This window comes from Pleurodeles waltl, chromosome 8 (assembly GCF_031143425.1).
Source record: "Pleurodeles waltl isolate 20211129_DDA chromosome 8, aPleWal1.hap1.20221129, whole genome shotgun sequence".
Taxonomy (NCBI): domain Eukaryota; kingdom Metazoa; phylum Chordata; class Amphibia; order Caudata; family Salamandridae; genus Pleurodeles; species Pleurodeles waltl.
Genome location: NC_090447.1, coordinates 607,963,774 through 607,988,129, shown reverse-complemented (window position 1 = coordinate 607,988,129; position 24,356 = coordinate 607,963,774). Strand labels below are relative to the sequence as shown.

At 44.2% G+C, this 24,356-nt stretch overlaps 1 protein-coding gene across 1 annotated transcript in view; it reads right to left on the bottom strand.

Moving 5' to 3' along the window:
- MAP3K15 (mitogen-activated protein kinase kinase kinase 15) overlaps positions 1-24,356 on the bottom strand; it is a 1,103,876-nt gene that overhangs the window by 136,116 nt on the left and 943,404 nt on the right. Inside the window, exon 20 of the mRNA XM_069204696.1 lies at positions 23,512-23,695. Coding sequence (XP_069060797.1) covers positions 23,512-23,695 — 184 coding nt within the window. The remainder of the gene's footprint in view (positions 1-23,511; positions 23,696-24,356) is intronic.

Below are 24,356 nucleotides of genomic sequence, written 5' to 3'. Positions count from 1 at the left end.
ATACAAAGTGGGGCCCTCTTACGGGGGCCCCTGCAGTGCCCATGCCATTGGCATGGGCACTGCAGGGGCCCCCAGGGGCCCCACGACAACCCATACCGCCATCCTGTTCCCGGCGGGAGAACCGCCAGGAACAGGATGGCGGTATGGGCTGTCAGAATCCCCCATGGCGGCGCAGCAAGCTGCGCCGCCATGGGCGATTCCCAGGGTAGCGGAAAACCGGCGGGAGACCGCCGGTTTTCCTCTTCTGACCGCGGCTGAACCGCCGCGGTCAGAATGCCCTGCGGGGCACCGCCAGCCTGTTGGCGGTGCTCCCGCCGACCCTGGCCCCGGCGGTAAGGAACCGCCGGGGTCAGAATCACCCCCTCAGTGTCATCTGCACATCTGTGGCTGTGGTCACAGCGCATTCAGAGACATCTGGACATCTCTAGCTGTAGTCGCAGCACATTCTAACCATTGCCGTCTGCACATCTCTGGCTGTGGCCACAGCACATTCAGTGCTGTCTAAACATCTCTGGCTGTGGTCACAGTGTGGAGGGAGAGAACATCAGACCATGAGGCTGGCACCAGGAGAGGACTGAGTGATGCTTCCTCTCGTGGTCTGTGAGTCAGTCACCCCTGAAGCTGAAGTCTTTAGACCACCACAGACCGCCTTCCTCTCACTTAATGTAAACAGTGAATAGTGCACAGACCACCACAGACCGCCTTCCTCCAACTCATCATCCTTGGCTTGGTAGTGGGCCAGGGACCCTGGCTCGGGTCTGCTATCTTTGTGTCGGTTTTTCTCGCGGTGAGCAAAGAATGAAACAGTGACTTTAAGGTAAACGGGAGAGAGAGAGAGACAGAGAGAGAGTAGAGAGAGAGAGAGAGAGAGGAGAGAGAGAGCGAGAGAGGAGAGAAAGAGAGAGAGAAAGAGAGAGAGCGCAACAGGGAGCGGGAGAGAGAGAGAGAGGAGAGAAAGAGAGAGCTAGAGACAGACAGAGAGAGAGAGAGAGAGAGAGAGAGACAGAGAGAGATAGAGAGAGAGAGAGAGAGAGAGAGAGAGAGAGAGAGAGAGAGAGAGTAGGAGGGGCTGATGTGAGCGAAGTAGGGGCTGATGTGAGGGTAGTAGGAACTAATGAGAGGGAAGTAGAGGCTGATGTGAGAGAAGTATGGGCTGATGTGAGGGTAGTAGGGGCTGATGCCATGTGAGTAGGGGCTAATTTGAGGGAAGTAGGGGATGTGTGAGAGAAGTCGGGGGTGATGTGAGAGAATTAGGGGCTGATATGTGGGAAGTAGGGGCTGATGTGAGGGAGGTAGAGGCTGATGTGTGGGAAGAATGGGCTGATGTGAGGGATGTAGGGGCTAATGTGAGGGAGGTAGGGGCTGATGTGAGGGAAGTAGAGGCTGATGTGAGGGACATAGGGGCTGTGAGGGTAGTAGGGGCAAATGTGAGGGAAGTAGAGGCTGATGTGCGGTAAGTAGGGGCTGATGTGAGGGAAGTAGAGGCTGATGTGAGGGACGTAGGGGCTGTGAGGGTAGTAGGGGTTAATGTGAGGGAAGTAGAGGCTGATGTGAGGTAAGTAGGGGCTGATGTGAGGGAAGTAGAGGCTGATGTGAGAGACATAGGGGCTGATGTGAGAGACATAGGGGCTGATGTGAGAGACATAGGGGCTGATGTGAGGGACGTAGGGACTAATGTGAGGGACGTAGGGGCTAATGTGAGTGAAGTAGAGGCTGAATTGAGGTAAGTAGGGGCTGATGTGACGGTAGTAGGGGCTAATGTGAGGGAAGAAGAGGCTAATGTGAGGGAAGTAGAGGCTGATGTGAGGGAAGAATAAACTAGACTGCGTATTTAAAGTTTCAGGTTTACTACATGAACAACCGAAAGACCCATTTATGGTCACATGCTAATAGGAAGCTATAAACAAATACATAACTACCAGAATACACCTTAAAATACATACGTTTTCTTTGCATGCTCTTTGGATAATAAAAAAATGGCCCAACAAGCCAAACAAAAAACATCTTTGTTAAGCACCCATGTGCAACAAAATTAAAAATTAACCTAGCAGTGAGCTTTGGAGGATGTCATAATTGGCCAATAGGAACTGAAATAATATGTTCAATTTGCATAACATTTTGTTTTTCATTCACTTTGGCATTCATATGTGGCTCAATGCTACTAAAAGTGCAAAGATGCCTAAAAAATAAACTAGACTGCATATGTAATGTTTCAGATTTACTACATGAACAACTGAAATGGCCATTTATGGTCACATGCTCATGGAAATCGATAAACAAAAAAACATAATTATTAGAATACATCTTACTCTACATAACTTTTAGTTGCATGCTTTCTGGCTCACAAAATAAAACTGTGCTATTCTTAAGGTTTACCACAGTTTAAGTTTGTACATTTGCCCTTTGACTACTGTGATACAGGTTTAGTTGGATCATTCCTCAGTGAGTAGTGAGGATATCTGGTTAATCAAAAAATAATATCAGACAGATTGGGAGTTCCATTTTAGGTATGTTAACTGAACGTTTCCTGTCTTTTTACATCAGTTCTAAGTTTGAAAATTATGCAAATTGGTTTAATGCACACTGTTAGAATTGGGGTCTTTAGTTTGGTAGTGGTATGCACCCTGTCCAAGTAGGGACCCTCACTCTAGTCAGGGTAAGGAAGTCACACAGCAAAGATAACCCCGGCTGCCCCCCTTGGTAGCAGCAATGTGTAAAGTATTCGCTTACACACACACACAGTGAAAACTCCACAAAAGTCCCCCACACCAGTTTAGAAAAAAAGCCAATATATATCTGAATAAAACAAGACCAAAATGACAAACTTCCACTGCACAAAAGCAAAGATACGAAGGCGGCGCTTAGAAACACAATAGCTCCAACTAGAGCTATCATGATGTCTTGACGTAGCCATTCCCCACAGTCGGACGCCACTCATGAGGGAGTGAGGGACGGTCACGGAGTCGCACAGACCCCAGGTACAGTACCTTGGAAAACGAGGAAACAAAGATGCTGCACGGAGTCAGGGGGGTTGAGGCGTTGCTGGAGCCGGTGCGGCGTCGGCTCGTTACTGCTACCGGGGAGGTGGGGTGTTGGTTTTCTTCCTGCTAGGCAGGGGTGGTGAGGCATTGGTTCCTTATGGTTGCAGGGGAGGTGATGCAGTGTTGGTGGCAAGGCATTGGTTCTTTATGACAAGGCGGGGTCGATGAATCCAGCAGGTCAAAACGTGAGGCGTTGGCTTTGCGGTATCATAATCACACCACGAGGCCACAGGTGCTGCAGCAGGGAGTGAAGTCAGGTGCCACGGACGTTGGTGACACGGCACTCGGGACGCCTGCTGTGGTGGGACTACAGAGGTGTTGTGGTGGCATCAGGACTGTGGCGTCAGTCGCTCTTGTTGCACTCTGCAGGGACCATGACTCTGGTGCTGGCAGTGACGTGGAGTCAGACAGCGGTGCCAGTTCCAAAGTCACTCTGGAGTCGATGTACTTAGTTTCTTCTGGGTTGCACTAGAACTCACTCCCAAGGGCCAAGGACCTGGATTTGGCATAACTTGGCAAGTCAGGACTCTCAGCAAGAGAGCCCAGGTGCTTGCAGAAGAGGCTTTGATGTCCCTGACACTTCTAAACAGGAGGGAAGCTCAGTCCAAGCCCTTGGAAAACCTTTGGAAGCAGGATGTAGAAAACACTCCTTTCACTCCTATGACGGAAGCAGCAAGCAGTAGGCCCTCACAGCAAAGTAAAAAGCAGAGTGGTAGTCCCTCCTACAGCACCCAGCTCTTCTTCCTGGCAGAATGTCCACAGTCCAGAAGGATTCTAACTTTGTGGGATCAGAGGTCCCGTACGTATACCCAATTCTGCCTTTGAAGTCGGCAAACATCAAAGAAAAGTATTTGTAGTGCACAAAATCCTGCCTTTCCTGCCCGGCCCCAGACACACTCCAGGGGGGTTGGAGAATGCTTTGTGTAAGGACAAGCACAGCCCAATTCAGGTGCAAGTGTCAGCTCCTCCCATCACTCTAGCTCAGAGAGACCCATCAGCCAAACTGTCATCCTGACCCAGACATGTATTCCACAGACAGAATCGTTAAGCAAGAAAATGTCCACTTTCTAAAAGTTCAAACTTACAAATTAATAACCAACTTCACTAAAAAGTTTATTTTTAAATTGTGAGTTCAGAGACCCCAAACTTCACATCTCTATCTGCTCCCAAGGGGAAATTACACTTAAAAGATATTTCTGGTGAAAACCAAATTAGCAGTGATTCACTATCAGGACATGTAAAACACACCAATACATGTCCTACCTTTTAAATACACTGCACCCTGCCCATGGGACTGTCTCGGGCCTTCCCTGTTAGTGACTTACATGTAGTAAAAGGAAAACTTTGGGCCTGGCAAGTGGTTGCACTTGCCAGGTCAAAATGGCAGTATAAAAGTGTACACACAGACACTGCAGTGGCAGGTCTGAGACATGTATACAGGGTACTCACGTGGGTGGCACAATCAGTGTTGCAGGCCCACTAGTAGCAGTTGGGCATACATATTTCCCTATGTTGTGCTATACTAGGGACTTACCAGTAAATCAAATATGCCAGTCATGGATCAACCAATCACCAATACCACTTACACAGACAGCACTTGCACTTTTGCACTGATCAGCAGTGGTAACATGCCTAGAGTCCTAAAGCAACCAAAAACAAAATTCAGCACAGTATCAGTAATTAGAGGTCAGAAGCAAAAAGGTTGGGGATAGCCCTGCAAAAATGGCCATTTCCAACACACTCCTTTTGAGAACCGAGTATTCAAAATTCAGATTTCGGATATTGCACTTAGCACCTTTTACATACGAAAGGCACAAACCAATCATTCAAAAGAAAGATTACTTATCTTGCTCCTGAGTTGAGAATTTTGTTTACATTATTTGATCCTCTGTATTTGAAAAAGAAATAAAATGTTGAAGAACCTATACTATGGCATTACTAGGTAATTCATTATAAAAAAATGTAAAAATTGTAATAGTAATTCAAGTTTACCTATGTGCTATGTTCTGTATCTAACTCTATTGTTATGCTGTGGCATATCAGTAATTGAGGAGCTCATCTTATTGTCCGGTCTTCATACTATTCATGATTAATGTTTTGTGTTTGACCATTAGACATTGGTTCAATCAATCCAACCAAACGTCCACCAAATCATTCATGGATAACCTAGAAAGCCTGCATTTTACTCAGTTGGTAATAGATGCCACTGACTCAGCAGGGTGCATATCAAATGCCAACTTCAGTTTTTCAGGTCGACTGAAATCCCCATACCATGTTATGAACACTACTTCATCTATTGTAGGAATACTGCAAGCCAGAAATGAAAATGGACGAAACTATACAACCCTAACCAACCTTATCTACACCTATCCCTCTGAAGGCCATTTCACTATCATTCAAGGGCTTTCACAAGCCTTCATTGATACTGCATACTTAAGGACTTACCACATTTATATCAAATAAATAAATTCACCCTGGTTCAATCTTTAAATATTGAAACGCTAAATGTGAGCCAAAGAAACTTCCTGGAAGAAAATCCCAGATCAAAAAGACAGAATCACCTACCTATACTCTGGTATATTTATTTAATTTTGAGTATTAGAGAGCATAGGAGTGCTTTACATGAAGAAAGGGAAAAAGACTGCATGGAATTGATGCAATTATTGATAAAATAACAATAGGAAGTCTTGCAACACGTAGACGATATATCAGAAAATATTTGACTGTCAAAAAATGGGAGAGAATATGTACGTATATGGATATAAGTAGTGGGAAGATTATCATAACCACAGTAGTTTTAATCAAATGAGCCATGTGGAGAGAGTGAAAGAGGTGCAACGAATAGAGTGGCAGAGGAAGCAGGGATGAACTGGTGAAGTGAGAAATATCATATCGGATGCTGAAGAATGGAAAAATCTATTGAACAAAAGGGGTTCAATTCCAGATTTGAAAAGAATAAGGCAGGGATTTAAAAAGATGGAAGTGGAGTTCCAGATTTTGTACAAGAGCCAAAGAAAGAATGAGATATTGTTCAGTGCTTTCTGAAAATCACAGAGAGAAAGGCGGCTATGAAATAAGTTTAGTTTCCGAAGAGGAACAATGGAGAATAATACAGTTTAATATACTGGTCTTTACAGAGGCAAGTCTTCAACTCTTTTCTAAATTAGAGCAGCACCAGGGCAGTCGTGATCAACATTGGGATGTTGTTCCAGAACATGGATACATTCATGAAAAAGGCCTAGGTTTTTATTTATTTATTTTTTACTTCTTAGTTTGCAATCTGATACTGTCCTGGCTGTGGGTGTGCCAAACACCACAAGAAATGGTGAACGTGTATGCAAGATAAGCAGGGCTAGTACCAGCCCCCTTTTGCTTTTTGGCAATGTGTTTCTTCAGAAAAAGGTTAGTGTGCAGGATGAATCCAACTGATTAGGCATTCAGTGAGAGTTGGTGCGTCAGGCTGCCAAGGTTCACAACATTAAGGCAGGTTTGTACAATATCTTGTTTCTTGTGCTTAGCAAATAATAGGGATTTTTTATAGATTGGGTTGAGCTTCAGGTAGGCACTTGACATCCAAGTCTGGATGATGTGCTAGCAGTGTTTAAGTAATTTGCTATCTGAAACAGAGGAGACTTTCAAGCAGAGTTGAGCCTCATCTCCATTTTGATGTATATCGATGCTGTTATCTGTGAGTAAAACACAAGGGCCCGTATTTATACTCCGTTTGCGCCGAATTAGCGTCGTTTTTTTCGACGCAAATTCGGCGCAAAACTAACGCCATATTTATACTTTGGCGTTAGACGCGTCTAGCGCCAAAGTATGGGCAAATAGCGTCATTTTTTTGCGTGAACGCCTTCCTTGCGTTAATGAGATGCAAGGAAGGCGTTCCCGTCTAAAAAAATGACGGCGACGCAAATGCGTCGTATTTATACTCCCGGGCAAAAATCACGCCCGGGAGTTGGCGGGACAAAAAACCCCGCATTTGCGCCACTATTTAACGCCTGGGTCAGGGTAGGCGTTAAGGGGCCTGTGGGCTCAAAATGAGCACACAGGTGCCCTCCCCTGCCCCCAGGGACCCCCCCTGCCACCCCTGCCCACCCCAGGAGGACACCCAAGGATGGAGGGACCCACCCCAGGGACATTCAGGTAAGTTCAGGTAAGTATAATTTTTTATTTTTTTTAATTTTTTTTGGTGGCATAGGGGGGCCTTATTTGTGCCCCCCTACATGCCACTATGCCCAATGACCATGCCCAGGGGACATAAGTCCCCTGGGCATGGCCATTGGGCAAGGGGGCATGACTCCTGTCTTTACTAAGACAGGAGTCATGAAATGGCGTCTGGGCGTCGTAAAAAAATGACGCAAATCGGGTTGAGGCGATTTTTTTGCCTCAACCTGACTTGCCCCATTTTAAGACGCCCTAACGTCATTTTTTCCCAACGCCGGCGCTGCCTGGTCTACGTGGTTTTTTTCCACGCACACCAGGCAGCGCCGGTCTGCTTGCGCCGGCTAACGCCATTCCATAAATACGGCGCCCGCATGGCGCTTCAGAATGGCGTTAGACGGCGCTAGCGCAGTTTAGCGTCAAAAAGTATAAATATGGGCCAAAGTGGCTCCATGTAAAGGTTGAAGATGACAGGAGACAGTATGGAGGTTAGTGAGCCCATACATGATAGCAATGTTTTTTGTCCTAGAAGTGCCCCTGTGAACAAACTGTTGTTGTTTGAAAAGGTGGGAGGAGGACCAGTGGAGGACATTGCCGATGAATCCCTTTTGTTACTCAACGGTGCATATGAGGATGGTCGACTGTGTCAAAGTCATCTGAGAAGTTCAGCAAAATCAGGAGGCTGGAGTCATCCTTATCTATGGTCAAGAGGGTATCGACTATGAAGTATAAGGTGGTGGTCTCTGTGCTGCAGCATGATCTGAAGCCAGGTTGGTCAGATCAAGCAGGAGATGTTTAGCTTTTGTCGCTGCTTGAAGGTGCACTCTACAGTAGCTAATAATATTCAGAACTTTAAAAATCGTGGTGACTTGATGTCCACTTCTTTTTTTCTGCTGTTTGTAGGCTCTTGAACAACAGCTACATCTTGGCACAAGTAAAAGCACTATAATGCATGCTGGCAACTTGGCTATTGAACTTCCTTTAAAAAAAGGGTCCTGCGTTTTATTAGGTTTGCTGCCTGTACTCGCATGATGTGGGCCCCTTGCGCACCTTATAAAGGAGTTTTTTTTCGGGTACAGAGCTCGGTCTCATTACAGTCGCTAGTATTATCAGTAACAGTATAGCATAAGAGCACTGCAGGTGATATTGGTGACGTCACTAATAATAACACTATATTTGTTTTAAAAACATTAAACATTAAACATTCAGGGGCATATTTATACTCCGTTTGCGCCGAAATTGCGTCGTTTTTTTTTACGCAATTTCGACGCAGAACTAACTCCATATTTATACTTTGGCGTTAGACGCGTCTAGCGCCAAAGTCCATGGAGTTAGCGTCATTTTTTTAGCGTGGACACCTACTTTGCGTTAATTATATGCAAGGTAGGCGTTCCCGTCTAAAAAATCGACTCCGAGGCATGTGCGTGGGATTTATACTCCCGGGCAAAAATCACGCCCGGGAGTGGGCGGGTCAAAAAAAATGACGTACGGCCGCTTTTGCGCCGTTTTTTAGCGCCTGCAAAAGGCAGGCGTTAAGGGACCTGTGGGCTCTGAAGGAGCCCAGAGGTGACCCCCCATGCCCCCAGGGACACCCCCTGTCACCCATGCCCACCCCAGGAGGACACCCAAGGCTGGAGGGACCCATCCCAGGGACATTAAGGTAAGATCAGGTAAGTGTTTTTTTTTTTTTTTTTTGTGGCATAGGGGGGCCTGATTTGTGCCCCCCTACATGCCACTATGCCCAATGACCATGCCCAGGGGACAGAAGTCCCCTGGGCATGGCCATTGGGCAAGGGGGCATGACTCCTGTCTTTGCTAAGACAGGAGTCATTTCTATGGGGGTTGGGAGTGAAAAAAAATGGCGCAAATCGGGTTGAGGTGAAAAAATTGCCTCAACCTGACTTGCCCCATTTCTTGACGCCCAAGCTCCATATCCCCCTACGCCGGCGCTGCCTGGTGTACGTCGTTTTTTTTAACGCACACCAGACGGCGCCGGCGGCTAACGCCGGCTAACGTCATTCAATAAATACGGCGCCCGCATGGCGCTTCAGAATGGCATTAGCCGGCGCTAATTTTTTTGACGCAAAACTGCGTTGGCGCAGTTTTTTGTCAAAAAGTATAAATATGGGCCCCAATGCCTTATGGTTCTTACTGTGAGCTTTATTTGAACATTCCCCATGTCATTATTATTATTATTATTATTATTATTAATAATAATTATTATTAGTAATATCCAAGGTCCGAGGCCGATGATGATCATAATAAAAATAATGATAACATTTTTCCTCCTTGGTGTTTTTTTTAATTCCGTGCTCCATAAAAGCAGTTACATGTTGCTGTTTTATTAATCTGACTGAAAGCCTCCCTCCCTGCTTCATCATTTAGAAGTACCCGCAAGCAAACGTGTTGTTTTTTGCAACTATGGTCTGCTCATGTCTTTTTCCTAATAACATTCTTTGCTGTAAAGGGAAATATTTTAATGGATTGCCATAGACAAAAACCTAAGTAGCCAGATGTTGTTTACTTGTAAAACGATGTCCTAATAATTCTAGATAAAAATAACTACCCACCACTTAATTACCCTGTGAATCACTGTGACTCAGACAAATTAAGATAAATACATTAAGCTTGAAGACTTTTTCATTAGATTTCATAGAAAGAATTCGAGTCTTTGCTGGGTAGCCTTGTAGTAGGAAAAAAAAAACTCTTCAGAAAACTGTTGTTTCTTTTGTACTTGTTGAAAGCAGACACGAGCAATTTCTGTGCCCTGCTTGTTTGCGCCATTGCATTTTAAACAAGACCTCACAAAAAGATACATCGTGTCCGTTGACATTTGCAAAAATAGAATGCCTCGCCTACGTTTCTTAATATTATATTTATTGAGCAGCAGGATTAAAAAGGAAAGTTTTAAGGGCACTAAAATGTACAGAAGAACGTAGAATGCAGCAAAGCCTGGGCTGATGTCTCGTCAAAGGAGCAGAATCATATAGATTCACTATGGTACTATCCGAAAAGAAACGGTACAGATGACATATAGGGGGTCATTCTAACCCTGGCGGTCCAAGACCGCCAGGGCTAAAATGACGGGGGCATTCTGACCGCGGCGGTTCAGCCGCGGCCAGAAAGGGAAAACCGGCGGTCTCCCGCCGGTTTTCCGCTGCCCAATTGAATCCTCCATGGCGGCGCAGCTCGCTGCGCCGCCATGGGGATTCTGACAGCCCATACCGCCGTCCTGTTCCTGGCGGTTCGCCCGCCAGGAACAGGATGGCGGTATGGGTTGTCGTGGGGCCCCTGGGGGCCCCTGCAGTGCCCATGCCAATGGCATGGGCACTGCAGGGGCCCCCGTAAGAGGGCCCCACAAAGAATTTCACTGTCTGCATTGCAGACAGTGAAATTCGTGACGGGTGCCACTGCACCCGTCGCACCTTCCCACTCCGCTGGCTCAATTCTGAGCCGGCGTCCTCGTGGGAAGGGTGTTTTGCACTGGGCTGGCGGGCGGCCTTTTGGCGGTCGCCCGCCAGCCCAGTGCAAAACCCAAAATACCCTCAGCGGTCTTTCGACCGCGGAGCGGTATTTTGGAGGGGGGAAGTCTGGCGGGCGGCCTCCGCCGCCCGCCAGACTCAGAATCACCCCCATAGTACCATTCTGAGTAAACACAACAGTGTTTTTTCCAAGTACTATTAACAGGCAATAAATATGGCTGGATTCTGTTGACAGTATGCGTAATGCATACAACACGAGTGCGCAGCAACAGGTAGGGTGTTTGTCTCTCTCTTTTTGGGACTGCTAAAAGTGTGATACATGTTTTATGAGGGAATATTAGTCGTTTTTTTAATTAAACTGTTTCTAGATTCTACGTACCTCTTTTTTGAGTTGGTGCACGTGTTCAAGTGCCTGCTGCAGTTTTTATGGCTGCCTTTGCTGTGGTTGCGTTGTCCGCGCTGTTAGTGGTCTAGTGGTTAAGCAAGCAAGTTAGACTATTTAGCGATGGCCACAATGCGACCATGCAGCTGACGCACACAGCAGGTGCGCCACTGGTGCGCTGCTGGCACGCCAAAGGCAAGTCCATCTGCGCCCATCTGCACTCAAACTGGTCTAGGGGCCAGGGCACCTGCCCCTTTTAGGTCCAACAGAATGTCTTTCTCAGCAATGCAGTTAAGAGCACCGCAGTCCCCCTTGCTTAGAGGGCTGTCAGGATCTCTTGATTTGATAGAGAATGCTAATATATGTAAGGACTTTTTGTTCTCCACTTTGCCACAAGAAAGGGTGCAGTCGCCTCCTAGCGTCTCCCTTTGTGACACCTCACAGCTTGGCAAAACATCTGCACCAGATATTAGGCGTCATTGTGAGTTTCTGTTTTTTCAACCTAAATACTCATTAATGCGCCATCAACTTCATCTTTTTAATTTCTTTGAGGATCATGCCCCAAATGCCTTGTTTGTTGCACAAACTTTGCTTCATGAGGCATCCATGCAGGATGTGACTGCTGTCCTCCCCCAAATTATTCTACTGTAAGGATGGATAGAGCAGACAGACTGGGAAGTGAATTAGCAATAGTATTTAAAGATACATACATGTGCAAAATACAAGCTCTGCCCACCCCTTTTCGTGAGGCGGTATCTTTTGCACTTAAACTTTCTCCTAAATTCACCCTTCCCGGCACTTTGCTCTAACAGCCACTTGGCAATGTGGGTTGCTTGTACAAGGCTTTACCCGATCTTTCAGCCCCTCTCATCCTGAGGTCAGCCAATTTTGTAGTAATGGGGATCTGAATATCCACCTATAGGACCCTCTTTGCAGCACCAGCCAGACTATATTGAAGATTTGCGAACTTTGAATTTGAATCTTCTTAGTTCTACCTCCACCCACCAAGCAGGGAATTCGCTGGAATCAGTTTCCCAAAACCTATTAAACCTTTGCTCTCTTCCCTTGGTACCTCTCCTCTGGTCAGATCATCTGGCTGCTTCTTTTACAGTACCTATCCGATCTGGCATCACTAGGGAGAAGAATAAACCTCGGACTATTGCTAGGAGCTGGCCAAAGGTGGACATCAGTGCCCTAAACAGTCAGTTGAGGAATTCGATCTCTAACCTAGGTCGATCAGCCTCGAATGGATGAGTGGCTGCACAGCTCCTTACATCTAGTCCTGCCTTTAAAAATCACTTGCTCAGCCAGGCTTCACCCCCCAGCCCTATGGTATACTGAGGAACTACAGGCTATGAAAAAGAGCTGTAAGAAGCTGGAGAGGCTTGAAACTGCCAAGCTCAAATATAAATTGACACTAAAGAACTATCATAGACAATGTAGATTGGTCCGGGCCACTTTCTTTTCTCAGCAGATTACCTTGGCTCATAACTGTCTGTCAGAGAATGCTTTTTACAATAATTAGTGAGCTTTCTGATCCTGGCAGGACTGCCCTGGCAGCTGCACTATCCCAGTTTCAATGTGAGGAATTGGCGTCTTTTTCATAAACAAAGTGCAGGATATTCAGTAATCTTTGCTGAGAGGAAGTGGAGACTCTTCGTGGACAGATATCACTCGGCCACTTCCTGATGTGAATACTTCGATCTCGGTTAACCTTCCTCTTACCCGCCATACTCTGGACTCGTCTATATTTGTGTCTTGGGCACAATATATAAGATCCGGCTCCCTGAAAGACCGCTTCCCCCGCCAACCTCTGCTTCTTGGATCCAGACATCCTGCTTCTCCTGGTAAAACTCCTCAATTGTTCACTGCAGGAGGGCTCTGTTCCTCAGGCAGGGAAGCATGCCATGGTTCTTCCTCTTCTGAAGAAACCTAACCTACATCCTGACAATGGGCCTAATAATAGACCTACCTCCCTGTTCCCCATTATGTCTATAATTCTAGAAAAGCATGCCAGTAAACATCTTTCTGCTTTTGTGGAGTCCCAAAAGGTTTTACAGTACTTCCAGCCAGGGTCCAGAGCAGGACACAGTACTGAGGTCTCCCTCTTGGGAGTTACAGAACATCTTACGCTGCTCTTAGAAAAGGGCAAGATGGCAGTGCTGATCTTACTCAGTTTCAGCATTGCCTTCAATACCATGTTCCATGGCATGTTCATAGGGAGACTTATGTAAATTGGGGATCCAAGGGAAAGCCTTGGCTATCCTCCCTCTGAGGGGTCGCACCTTTCAAGTTTCCTCAGGCGATGTTTTGTCCATGTGTCATGCTGTGACTTCTGGTGTTCCTCATGGATCAGCTGTAAGCCCTGCACTTTTTAATATCTATGTATGCCCCCTGGCCGAGCTGGTAGAGCGGTGTGGTCTTACCCTTTTTTTATGCCAATGATACGCAAATCATCTTTTCATTGTCATCCGCTCAGGACCACAGCTCTGTTTCTCTGAACTCCTGTCTGATTCAGGTAGCCTTCTGGATTAATATTAACTTGCTAAAACTGAATGGTGACAAAATGGAGGTGTTGATCCTTGGAAAAAACCCAAGCCTGTGGGGACCACAGTATTAGCCAGTGGTGCAGGGGAAGATCCTTTCCTCCAGCTTCCAAAGTCAAGAACGTAGGGTTTCTGATTGATAATAAGCTCTCCATGAAGCCACTGGTGGCAAAGGTATCTGGAATCTGCTTTGCCACTGTGAAATGGCAACGACAATTTATCTGGATGTTCCTTACATCTGCCCAAAGAACTGTAATTCAGGCACTTATCCAATCTTGCCTGGAGCATGGCAACATCTCAAGCCTGGGGGCTGATAAAGCTTCCATGAGACACATGTAGGTGGTGCAGAATGCGGCTGTAAGGCTAATTTATCGACTGCCAAAACATGCCTCAGTTACTTCTCTCTGCAGTGAGCTACACTGGTTAGAGGTGGAAAAACAAGTCCATTTCAAGGCTTTGTGCTGTGTCTTCAAAGACATATTAATGGTCTGATAAAACTGTATCAACCTTCTGGCTATCTACGTTCCAGCAACCTCTCCTAGTGCTCTATTCCTAAGATTAAACCCACTTGCATGGGAGGTTGTTCTTTTTCATTCATGGGCCTCAAGCTTTAGATCTCTCTACTAGAACAACTGAGATCCTGCACCTCGCTGCCAACTTTTCACAGACAATTGAAGGCGTGGCTGTTTTGAAACACCTGAGCCAGATAAACGTACTTGTTGCAAAAAGCACCGGGAAACCCAAAGTGGGTAGCTGTATGCGCTACATAAGCATTTAACTAACTAATGCAATTTTGCTGTATTAAAGTTTATTTTAATTCTGTCAGCTCTCTGGATACGCAACTATTGTCTAATAATAAAGCATCCAGAAATAAGGAAGTCATTCCCAAGACCTTTATTCCACTTTATATTTATATCAAGTAATCAATGAATCCACAGGCCCTTAGCACAATTGAGACAATCCATAATATTAATATCACAATTAAGAGTAGCATAGGGATTATTACAAATGAAAACTCATAACTGAAGAGGGCGAGCCTCGCACATCTCCTGTGAAGCTCACTGCCAGTTCCTCTTGGCAGAAAAAATGCGAACCTCTGAAAAGTAGAGAGGTGATGGTGACAAAGTCTGTTCTCTGTCCGCCCTACTCTTCAAGTAAAAGTTTTACATTTCTGCTGAGTAGTGCAGGTACTCTCCTTCTCAAAATAAAAAAGTGCAGATAGTCAGTACCAGACACTACTGGTTCACATCAAGCACTGGTCTGCAGCCTAGTAACTTTAGCATAACCACAAATCCTGCACTATGTGTTGCAATCGGTATAAACTGAGTTTTTATCAAATTCAGATAACAGAGCTAGGGATGTAGATCCTAGATTAGAAGTTAATTTAAAGCCCCCAGCAATTGACTAACAACATTTCTGATGCTGTATGTACAGTCACGGGAGCAGGTAGTCCCTGCATCGACAACTTGGCCAAAATAGGAAAATTGTACTTGCTCAATAATTTTTATTTTGACAGAAATGATACACATTTTGGAGCTTTTAGGCCCACAGGTCATGATATATGATTTAGTTAGATTGTTCTCAAGATCAAGCTCTTCCATAAAGGAGACAAAGGTGCAGACCAATGTTTTAAGAATGCCCTGGGTTTATTTAAAAAAGAATTAAGGTCGTTCGTATAAAGCCCTGTCACATGCTCTTTTCTAGTTTAAAGAGGCTTCTGTACTTGCCATTATTGTCATACCTGACCTTAACAGATAAATTGTAATGTAACAGAGATAAAAAAAAGTGGACTGGAGGGGTTTCAAGACCAGTATGAGTTAGATGTCACCAACTTTTAGATCTGTTAACATGGTTGAAAACAATGGAAAGGTCAATGAATGCCAGTTGTTGGGGGCAGCTTTTGCAAATTTACATTTGCCTACAATCAGATGTAAATTCAAGCACTGCTCCAAAGTACCTAAGCCCTCCATGAACACATACTGCGCCATACTCAATATTTGATGTTATAAGTGCTGCTTAGTACATTGATGAGTAAGGTACCCAAAGATCTATGTTGGGCTTATAAAGATCCCCATGTACCCCATCTGGGCCTTTACCTACCCCAAAGGGCTTTCCAACAGTGTGAGGACTAACTTGTGATGTTCACATGTAAAGATAATCCTACTTGGTTTGAACTGTTCCCAACATCAATGCATGCAAGCCTATCTACTGAGTTAAAACAATAGATGCTCTGAAAATATGTTAACCATTGGTCTGCCGGCTATATGCCCACCAGACTAGATAAGGTTCGACTGTCAACTTTTATGAAGTGAACTGTCTGCCAAAGAAGTATAGGGTCTTTGTGATTACATGCCTCCAGGAGAGATTACTAAATTGTAAGCCTGAGTTCAGCTTTCCTTCTTTCTATTGTACTTTTAGAATGGGCTCTACATAGGGCAAGCGCTGCATTGTCTATACGTTTAGTAGATAGCTCTTCGCCGAGGCGCCTATGAGATAGAGAACAAGCTGCTGCATCAAAGTACTTAGGTTGATGAACATCTATTCTCCTAACAGGTTTAGGAAGAAATATTTTCACCAGAGATTTCAAATAATTGAAACACTTAACAATGTCTTCGTGCTTGGTCTCCTCAGAGGGCGGATCTGAGAGTTTCCCTATTAACATAGGGCCTCTATCTGTGGTCGTGAGGATCAAATTATCCATAAGAAGGGTATGTATAAATGGAAGAAGCAGTTCAAAGACAGTGGTTATGGGATTATGAACATCAAAATACTTGTCTACTACTGCATCTCAGAGGGGATATTTAGTCAAGCTGCAGGGCACACTAATATATAATCAATAACCAAATTACATCCAAGCCCTAAAACATAAGAATTGTATTGTGTTCACCTACCTCAGATTCTAATACAAATACAATATCACGTTCTGTAAAATTATTATGGAGCATGAATCCCTGGATATCAAATCGATTAGGTATGGATTACTTGCTACTCCAAATCATAAAGTTATCGAATGAATACATGTGATGTCAGTTTAGCATTAAAATCACCATCAAGGATCAAATTAACCCTTTTATTGGTCCATCTCCGTTAGCTTTACCACATCCAGAAGAGATAGAATAACAAATGTAGCCCTTAAAAATCAAATCACCAAAGTCATACGATTCTTGAAATAGAAGTATCTCGTAACAAATTAATTAAATGCCTCCAATCCACTAATTTAAGAAAAGTGATAGTGAGGTTAACTGCAACATTTAGCGGTTAAAACTGCATGGTCATATAATATTTTTGTAATTATGTCTACCATGAAAACTAATTGATAAAAATAATTTAATAAACTGAGAGAACTGCCAATGTATTGATCATGTACGGTGAAAGAATATGATGTTAGATACACCAATCTCCAAATCATATATAAAATATATATGATTTACATAATGGTATGTTGCTTACACAGTGTTTACACAATGTTTATTCCACCAAATATGCATTCAATTTACTACAAACTTGCAGATTTACAGATTCATCATTATGAAAACAACGAGGACATTCAGTGCAAATAAGAGATCTATCAGTTACACTCTTCTAATCGGGTAATAATGGTTTGCAGTTACTGAGTTATAAATGTAATTACTTGGAATCTGTGTCATATATCTAGCTCTGAGGATCTCTGTGTGACCAAACATCCACCACACTGAAAGGAGTTCACAGTATATTCTTCAGAACTTCTTTCAGAAACCTTTGTGAATTAAAGAAAGTTTGCATATCTGCTCCCATGCATGGATTTTAATTTGCACGAGTTCATATGCGATGTTTCTTAGAATAAGCACATGTGAGTATGGCTTATTGAGATAAACACTGTGAGTTGACATGCAATAAGGAAGATATCACAAGTTTGAATCCCGGGAAGAGAAGCTCGGCCTTCCAAGGTGGATAAATAAAGCAGCATTAAATCGCACCATTGTGACACCTGTTATTCACGGTACAGTGCGATAGGAAAACCAAGGCTTATTATTAAAGCTAGCACGTTTACAACGCTGTCTATAAAATTGGTTTTAGTGGCAGAGAAACTATTTCTTTTATAATATCTTGTTGAAAAAACTCCATCATTAGGGCACAATACTTCTATTAGCACTCACAGTAACATCACTTGAGAGAGTAAAACACAAGTTTATTAGTTAATAAAAACCATAAAACTTTCCTTCCACATAAACATTTAACAGAACAATTTTAGTGCAAGAAGGCAATTACAGTTCTTTAGCTTAGGGTGAAATGGTTAGTGAATTTTCCTTCCACATAAAGATTATAAGAAAAGAACATACTAGTGCTATAGGTATTAATAATGGGGCAACAGAACAATCTTATTGTGGGTAAGATAAATACAGCGCCAAATAAAATCCTGTGTTTAAAATAAAAAGCTATATGAAATGTCCTTCCACCAAGAAATTTAAGGAGGACAGTAGCAGACCACTGAAGCATTGGTAAAAATAGGACAAAGTGGGAAGAGACCTTCTATCAATTTTATTTATCCCTACTTAAGTCTGATTGTTGATACCGGACTTTCTTACGACACGAGCTAGACAACCCACTGGACTGACTAGGAGCCTTCCCTTCTTTAAGATGTTCAAAGCAGGTTATAGGGATTTCGCTATCGTTTCCGCCCTTCCTCTGTCTTGGTTATTTCGAGAGGCTGTGGTTTTAAGAGTGAAAATTTCCAAAAATTGAACCAGCCTAATGTTCAATATTGTATTTCGAGGGTTAAAAGCTGCAATTAGTGCTTGTCTGCAGGATCTAATTCTTAAACTGTTAAATTCTTTTTTTAGTAAGAGTCTCCTTTCGGCCGCCAAGGCTGGACAAATGCAGACCACATGCATCAAGTTTTCATCTGCTAGATGACAGAGACGGCACTCCTGGGAGCCTACTTGCCGCTCCTTCTTCCATTTTGGCATGAGGTCTAAAGTAGGGACTTCACCCAGCCTAAGTCTGAGAAAGGATTGCTTGATTTTCCGTGAGTAGGAGCCAGCCATAAGTGGTGATTCTTTAAATGTTTTGTAGGAGTTAAGGATCAACCAACTATGCTCCCTTTTGGTCAATGAGATCTTATCTTCTAGCAAGCTCTGTAATTTACTCGCTTTATTCACTGCTTTATTGAAAACAGGGATGGGTAGAGACCTGTTCCATACCTCATCTAAGTTCAAAAGACTCTTACCCTCTTCTAGATATCTTATGCAGTTGGAGTTCCCTCTTTCTAGGATTATTTCCTGCCAAACTAGATTGGCTAAAGACCCTTTTGAAGCGCAGCTCAATTTGTAGCAGCATTTAATGTATGCCGCTGGTCGGGCTAACGACTGTTTGACCAGCATGAATTCCAGTCTGACCTGGGCTGGCGATGCACGCCCCGGTAGCCGGAAAACGCGCTTATAGGTTTTTATCAGAAGCTTATCCAGAAGACCTACTTCCATCCCCCTCATTATTTCGGTCCCATAGGCGATAGTTGGAAGTAGCTTCGCTCTCATTACAACTGTTAATGGGTTCAGAGCATGACCACAGATTGAATTTGCTAGCTTGCAAAAGGTGTAAGTAAGGGCCTGTGTATTGTTTTTTATTGCTTCTTTTTGTGCCGTGTAATTACCTCTAGCATCCACCACCAATCCTAGGTATCTGTATGATGTTACTTCCTCTAGGGTTTTCCCATTCATATGCCATTTACCTTTGGTGGATGGCCTGCGGTTTAAGGTAATCATTTTAGATTTTTTATGATTAATTTCTAAATCATTAGAACCTGAGTATTCTTCTAATGCCTTTAATAATTTCTGCATGCCTCATCTGGTATTACTGATTAGTAGTAGGTCATCTGCATATAGTAGGTTGGATACTTGTTGACCGCCCAGTGACGGAGAGTGGGATGAGTGACCATTTAACTTGGTGGAGAGATCTGCTATGTACAGGATGAAGAGTGTTGGGGCCAATACACAGCCTTGCTTCACCCCCACTGTTGTTTTGACTGCCCTGGATAGGGGAGAGCCTTCCCCCAATTTAACCTTCACCCAAGTATCAGAGTATAGCATTTTGATGGCATTTAAAATAGAATGTGGCAGCCCCCACTGTAGTAATTTGGCCCACAATTTGCTGTGGCAGACACAGTCAAAAGCAGCTTTAAAGTCAACAAAACATAAATAGGTTGGAGTCCCCTTTGCTTTTGCTCTGTTTATGATCAAGCCGAGCCCCATAAGATTTGTTAATGTTCCTTGGTGCTTGGTGAACCCGGTTTGATTAAAGGGTAGAATATTGTTATCTGTGATCCAGGCTTCTAGATGTTTTAGTACACAGCAGGAAAAGTACTTGAGGTCAACGTCTAAAAGAGCGATTAGTCTATAGTTGCTTGGGGAGCGCACGCACCCACCCTTATATATGGGGTGGATTATTGAGCCTTTCCAGGATGCCGGGATGTTGCCTGTTGTGATCACGTCATTAAACATTGCTGCCAGGAAATTGGCCCATCTTTCCGTTTCTTGTTTAAATAGTGCTTGCGGTAGGCCATTGGGGCCAGAGGCGCAGTCCATTCGTGATTTTCCAATGATTTTTAATAGTTCTGGTGCCGTAAATTTCAAAGGTTCAGGGATGTTGGGATCCCAGCTAGTCATATGCGACTGAATTTGAGGGCCTTCTTCGATGGTCAGTTCCTTTAGATGGGACTTTAAATGGGATACCCAAACTTACTCTGTTATGTTTGCGTTATTGCCTGCTTTTGCACCATTGTCTATTGTATTGACGATTTTCCAAAATCTTTTGGAATCAGATGTTTTGGTCGCAAAATGTAGTTTGGCCCACAAGACCTCCTGTTGACTTTTTTTAAAGGTCCATAGATCCCTTTTATACAATTTCCTTTGCTCTCTCAGGGCGGTCAATATTGATACATTATCTGGCCATTTACGCAGTGACCTTAGTAATTTCCCTACAGCTGCTTTCCTTTTGCGCACTGGCAACGGTAAAAGTGAACTTTGGCGGTGATTCAATGGCGCTCCCTTTCTTGTGTTACGTAAGGAATCTTTTTTAATGAGATCTAGGGCAAAGTTCTCCCAAACTGTTGTCAGCTTTGCCCCACTTGTGGTAATTGATTCTAGCTTTCGTAGGGCCTCTTCTGCCTGACTTTCAATGGTGTCTGAGGACCATTTGAGTCGCTTTAGATTTTCGGTACCTAGTGTCCCGTTTAGGGTTGCCACTTTCTCCGGTTTTTGCGGTGATGCACAGATCCCAAATACCTGTGGCTTATGGTCGCTTTCCGTGCGGTCCATGATGGTAAAGGTGTTTACTAACTTATATAAAGCAGGAGACACCAAAGTGTAGTCTAGATAGGAGACCGATTTCCCAGAGAATCTTGTCCAAGCCGGTGGCATATCGGGGCACTTCCGTCCGTTTAGCGCGAAGAGGCCTACTAATTCAGAGGTGCGTATGAAACTCTCCCCTATTTTGTCTTTCCTGAGTTTTTTTGGGAGGGTTTGGCTGGGCATTCTTGCCACTGTTTGGATGTGGTCCTCACTGGGGTTGTGGAATAAGCGAGATTGAAATCGCCCGATATTAACCAGAATGCAGATTTTACTGTACATTTTATCCTTAATAGTTGAGTTAAAAATTTGTTTGCTTTGATTTTTTTATTTTTAGAATTGATGTATGTGTTGACCAGAATCAATGGCTCCTGTGTGTTTTTCCCCCAATCGTCTAGCTGGAGAAATTGGAAAGGTTGGTCTTCCTCCTTATGCTCAGAGATTTTTACCAAAAGGCTGGTGCTAACGTAAATGGCAAGGCCTCCCTTTGGCCTACCGGGCCTATTTGTTTTCGTTGCTGGATTAAGATATTCCATGAATCCGATTATCGGTATTGATTCCATTGCCCAGGATTCCTGTATGAGTAAGATGTCGAAGGTGCTGAAGAAATTTATTACTGCAGGATCCTCCAGTTTTGACCGTAGGCCACCGATGTTCCAGGAGCAAATGGATAATATGCTGTGTGCGGGTTGATCCTTACCAATTCAATTGTTGGCCATTTCCTTTCTGGATACTTTTGTTGACCCAAGACCATTTTTTCCCTCCCTTCTTCTTTCCATACTTGGACTGTCAGCGGGTGCTTAGGTGGATTCTCCTCACTGCACCTTTCTTCGATGGGTCTGCTGGCCTAATGTACTCCTTTCAGAACCGACCATGTGCCTTTGGGAGTTCCCATGTATTGGGAGGCTAGTAACGGAGTTGGATAGCGGTCTCCTTTTTAGGTAGTTACCTCAATGCCCCAGGCTTCCAATAGGTCCTTTCTTTTCATGATCCGCTTTGGGATATCTGGTGCCGAGAAGATGGTGAGTGTTGGATCTGTGTGTTGGGTGCCTCTTGCTTGAATACATTTTATAGCTATGAGGTCCTCCGAGGCTACAAACTGAAGATCCGGTAAGGCTTTTATGATTCTTAAGATAGAAGAGCGATTAAGAACATCTGTGGGGGACCTGGAGGTGAATTCTGGAATCCAGAGTAACTGGAGGGTATTTGTGTCTGTTATAAGTGACTGATTTTGCTCTATGTGCCTGTCTTGATCCTTATAGCCATCTTCCCTCTGACTATTTGCAGACTTGCTGCCCACATTGACCAGTGTTAGTTGGGGGGGCAGCGCAGGCGTATTTGGTTTTAGGTTTGTGCTCTGCAGGCCCCTTGTGGGGCTAGGTCTTAGGTTCGTTATAGTGCCAATTGCTTCGGGTGGTCTCAGGGGGGACTTTGTTGAGTGGGTAATGTCTGCTGAGGCGGGGAGTGTTATCCCATCTACTATTGTGTTAGAGCTTGTACTTATGTGGGTAATAATGTCTCCATTGTAACCTCCATTTGACGTCGCCTGGTCTTTAGGTGGATCCTTTGACGAGTTGAGTTGATGATGTTGGGCGGACTTCCTTCCCTTCCTAGCCCGCTTTCGTTCTCTTTTTGAGAGGGTTCGGGTTGTGGGAAACTCAGGGTTCCCGGGCTTATTGATGGACTGTAGCGGAGGATGATTCACCATGGGTTCCATACGAGCACTTGCTAGTTGGCGGCTGTCAGCCAATATTCTCTCCTCACTTAAAAGTAACATCACTTGATCCAAGCATTAAAGCAAAAAAGAAATGCATAGCGTTGACTTCATGTTTCTCCAAACATTTTCAAACTGCATTTGACAGTAACTGAGACATTTCAGCATGAGCCGCTTCTTGGCACACCAGGCTCCAAACAGGAACAGAGCAGAAAGTCTGACCTTGGTCTCTCTCCAGGAACAGAATTGCTTCTTGCAGTGAACATTGATTCAGATTCTTATAAAAACTCAAACTGTTTTAAATGCAGCTTAACGGTCTTTCCCTTATTAACCTCGGGGTTTTAATTATTAGAGAATTACATGACTGTAAAAGAAATGAAGAGTGAGAGTCTGCTTCTATCTCGTGTGGGTTTTGCTCAGAGCCAGCACTCCCATAGAGCAAGGTAAGGCGAGAGCTCAAAGATGGCACCAGTAAGAGGTCAAATGGGCCTAAAAAAATCGCCTTTTTCTTAAGAAACAAGGGGCACAAAAATGGCAAAACATTATTTCCATGGAAAGCTAAATATCCTTGCTCGGTTTTTGATTCTGATGCAAATGTGGCATTTGGATTATTTTCGGGCATGGTCATTAACTGCGCATTGCAGGGAAATTCATTTTCTTTAAACCAGGAGTGCCCAGGGCACATCAAGAAATTTAAGGAGTCCAACATGGAATAAATTTACATACAGTGAATGTAAACATTCACATAGCCAACAGTTATTTCGAAAATCTGTCAGGGTCTGACTAACCGAACCCTACCTTGGATAAGCTTCACTTAGCCTATTCTACTTTTCTTGACCTTCTTGGTGCTCTTTCCTTACCTGATGGCTTGAAGGCAATTTTATTCTTTTTTCCCTTGATCACTTGCTTCAAGAAGGGCTCCCTCAGCAGGTCAGCAACAGTAGCGCGCTTCACCGTGTCCGGCTCAAAACAGAGCAAAATAAAGGCCCTGGCTTCTGCCGACAGCGACTCCGGAATTTCAGGATGGATTTTAAACATGCCCACCTGTAGAAGAAGGAACAGAGATGCTTCTTGGTCTGGTACGCATTGCATTCAGCACAAATGCGCATGCTCTGCCAGGTGACTGCGTGACATGGCATGTAAAACAGAAGCACTATTGCTTTGCATAAAATACCAGAATATACCATTTAACACAACATAACGTGAAATAACATGCACCAGGGCATTGCAAGTCCTTTTTATACTCTAGTTTCAAAATATTAAACCAGTGCTTTTCCTATTACAAAGCAGATCCTAAGCTGTACTTGTATACGTCACTTGGTACAGAGAAATCTGATATCCAGGCACTGTTATGTGCCTTACTATTACCTAACCACAGGCCCATTTATGAGCTAGGAAACTTTTATGGAGACACTGGGTGGTGGGCATTAGAGCTTTGGGATGGAATTCCCATATCTGAGGACATATTGACAGGGGCGGCTCCTCAGCAGTGGCGGAGGGGCGTTGCCCCCCCTGGCTGAGCCAGCAGATGAAAAATAAAACATAGCTTGTTATTGTTTTATTTTTCATCATTTTTCATCTGCTGGCTCAGACAGCAAAGTGTACAGGGAGGGGTGGGGCTGGGCCACAGGAGGTGGGAGAGGGGAGGAGAAGAGAGTGCACTAAGTGCACATGTGTGTTTGGCCAGTTGTCTGAGGCCGGTCTA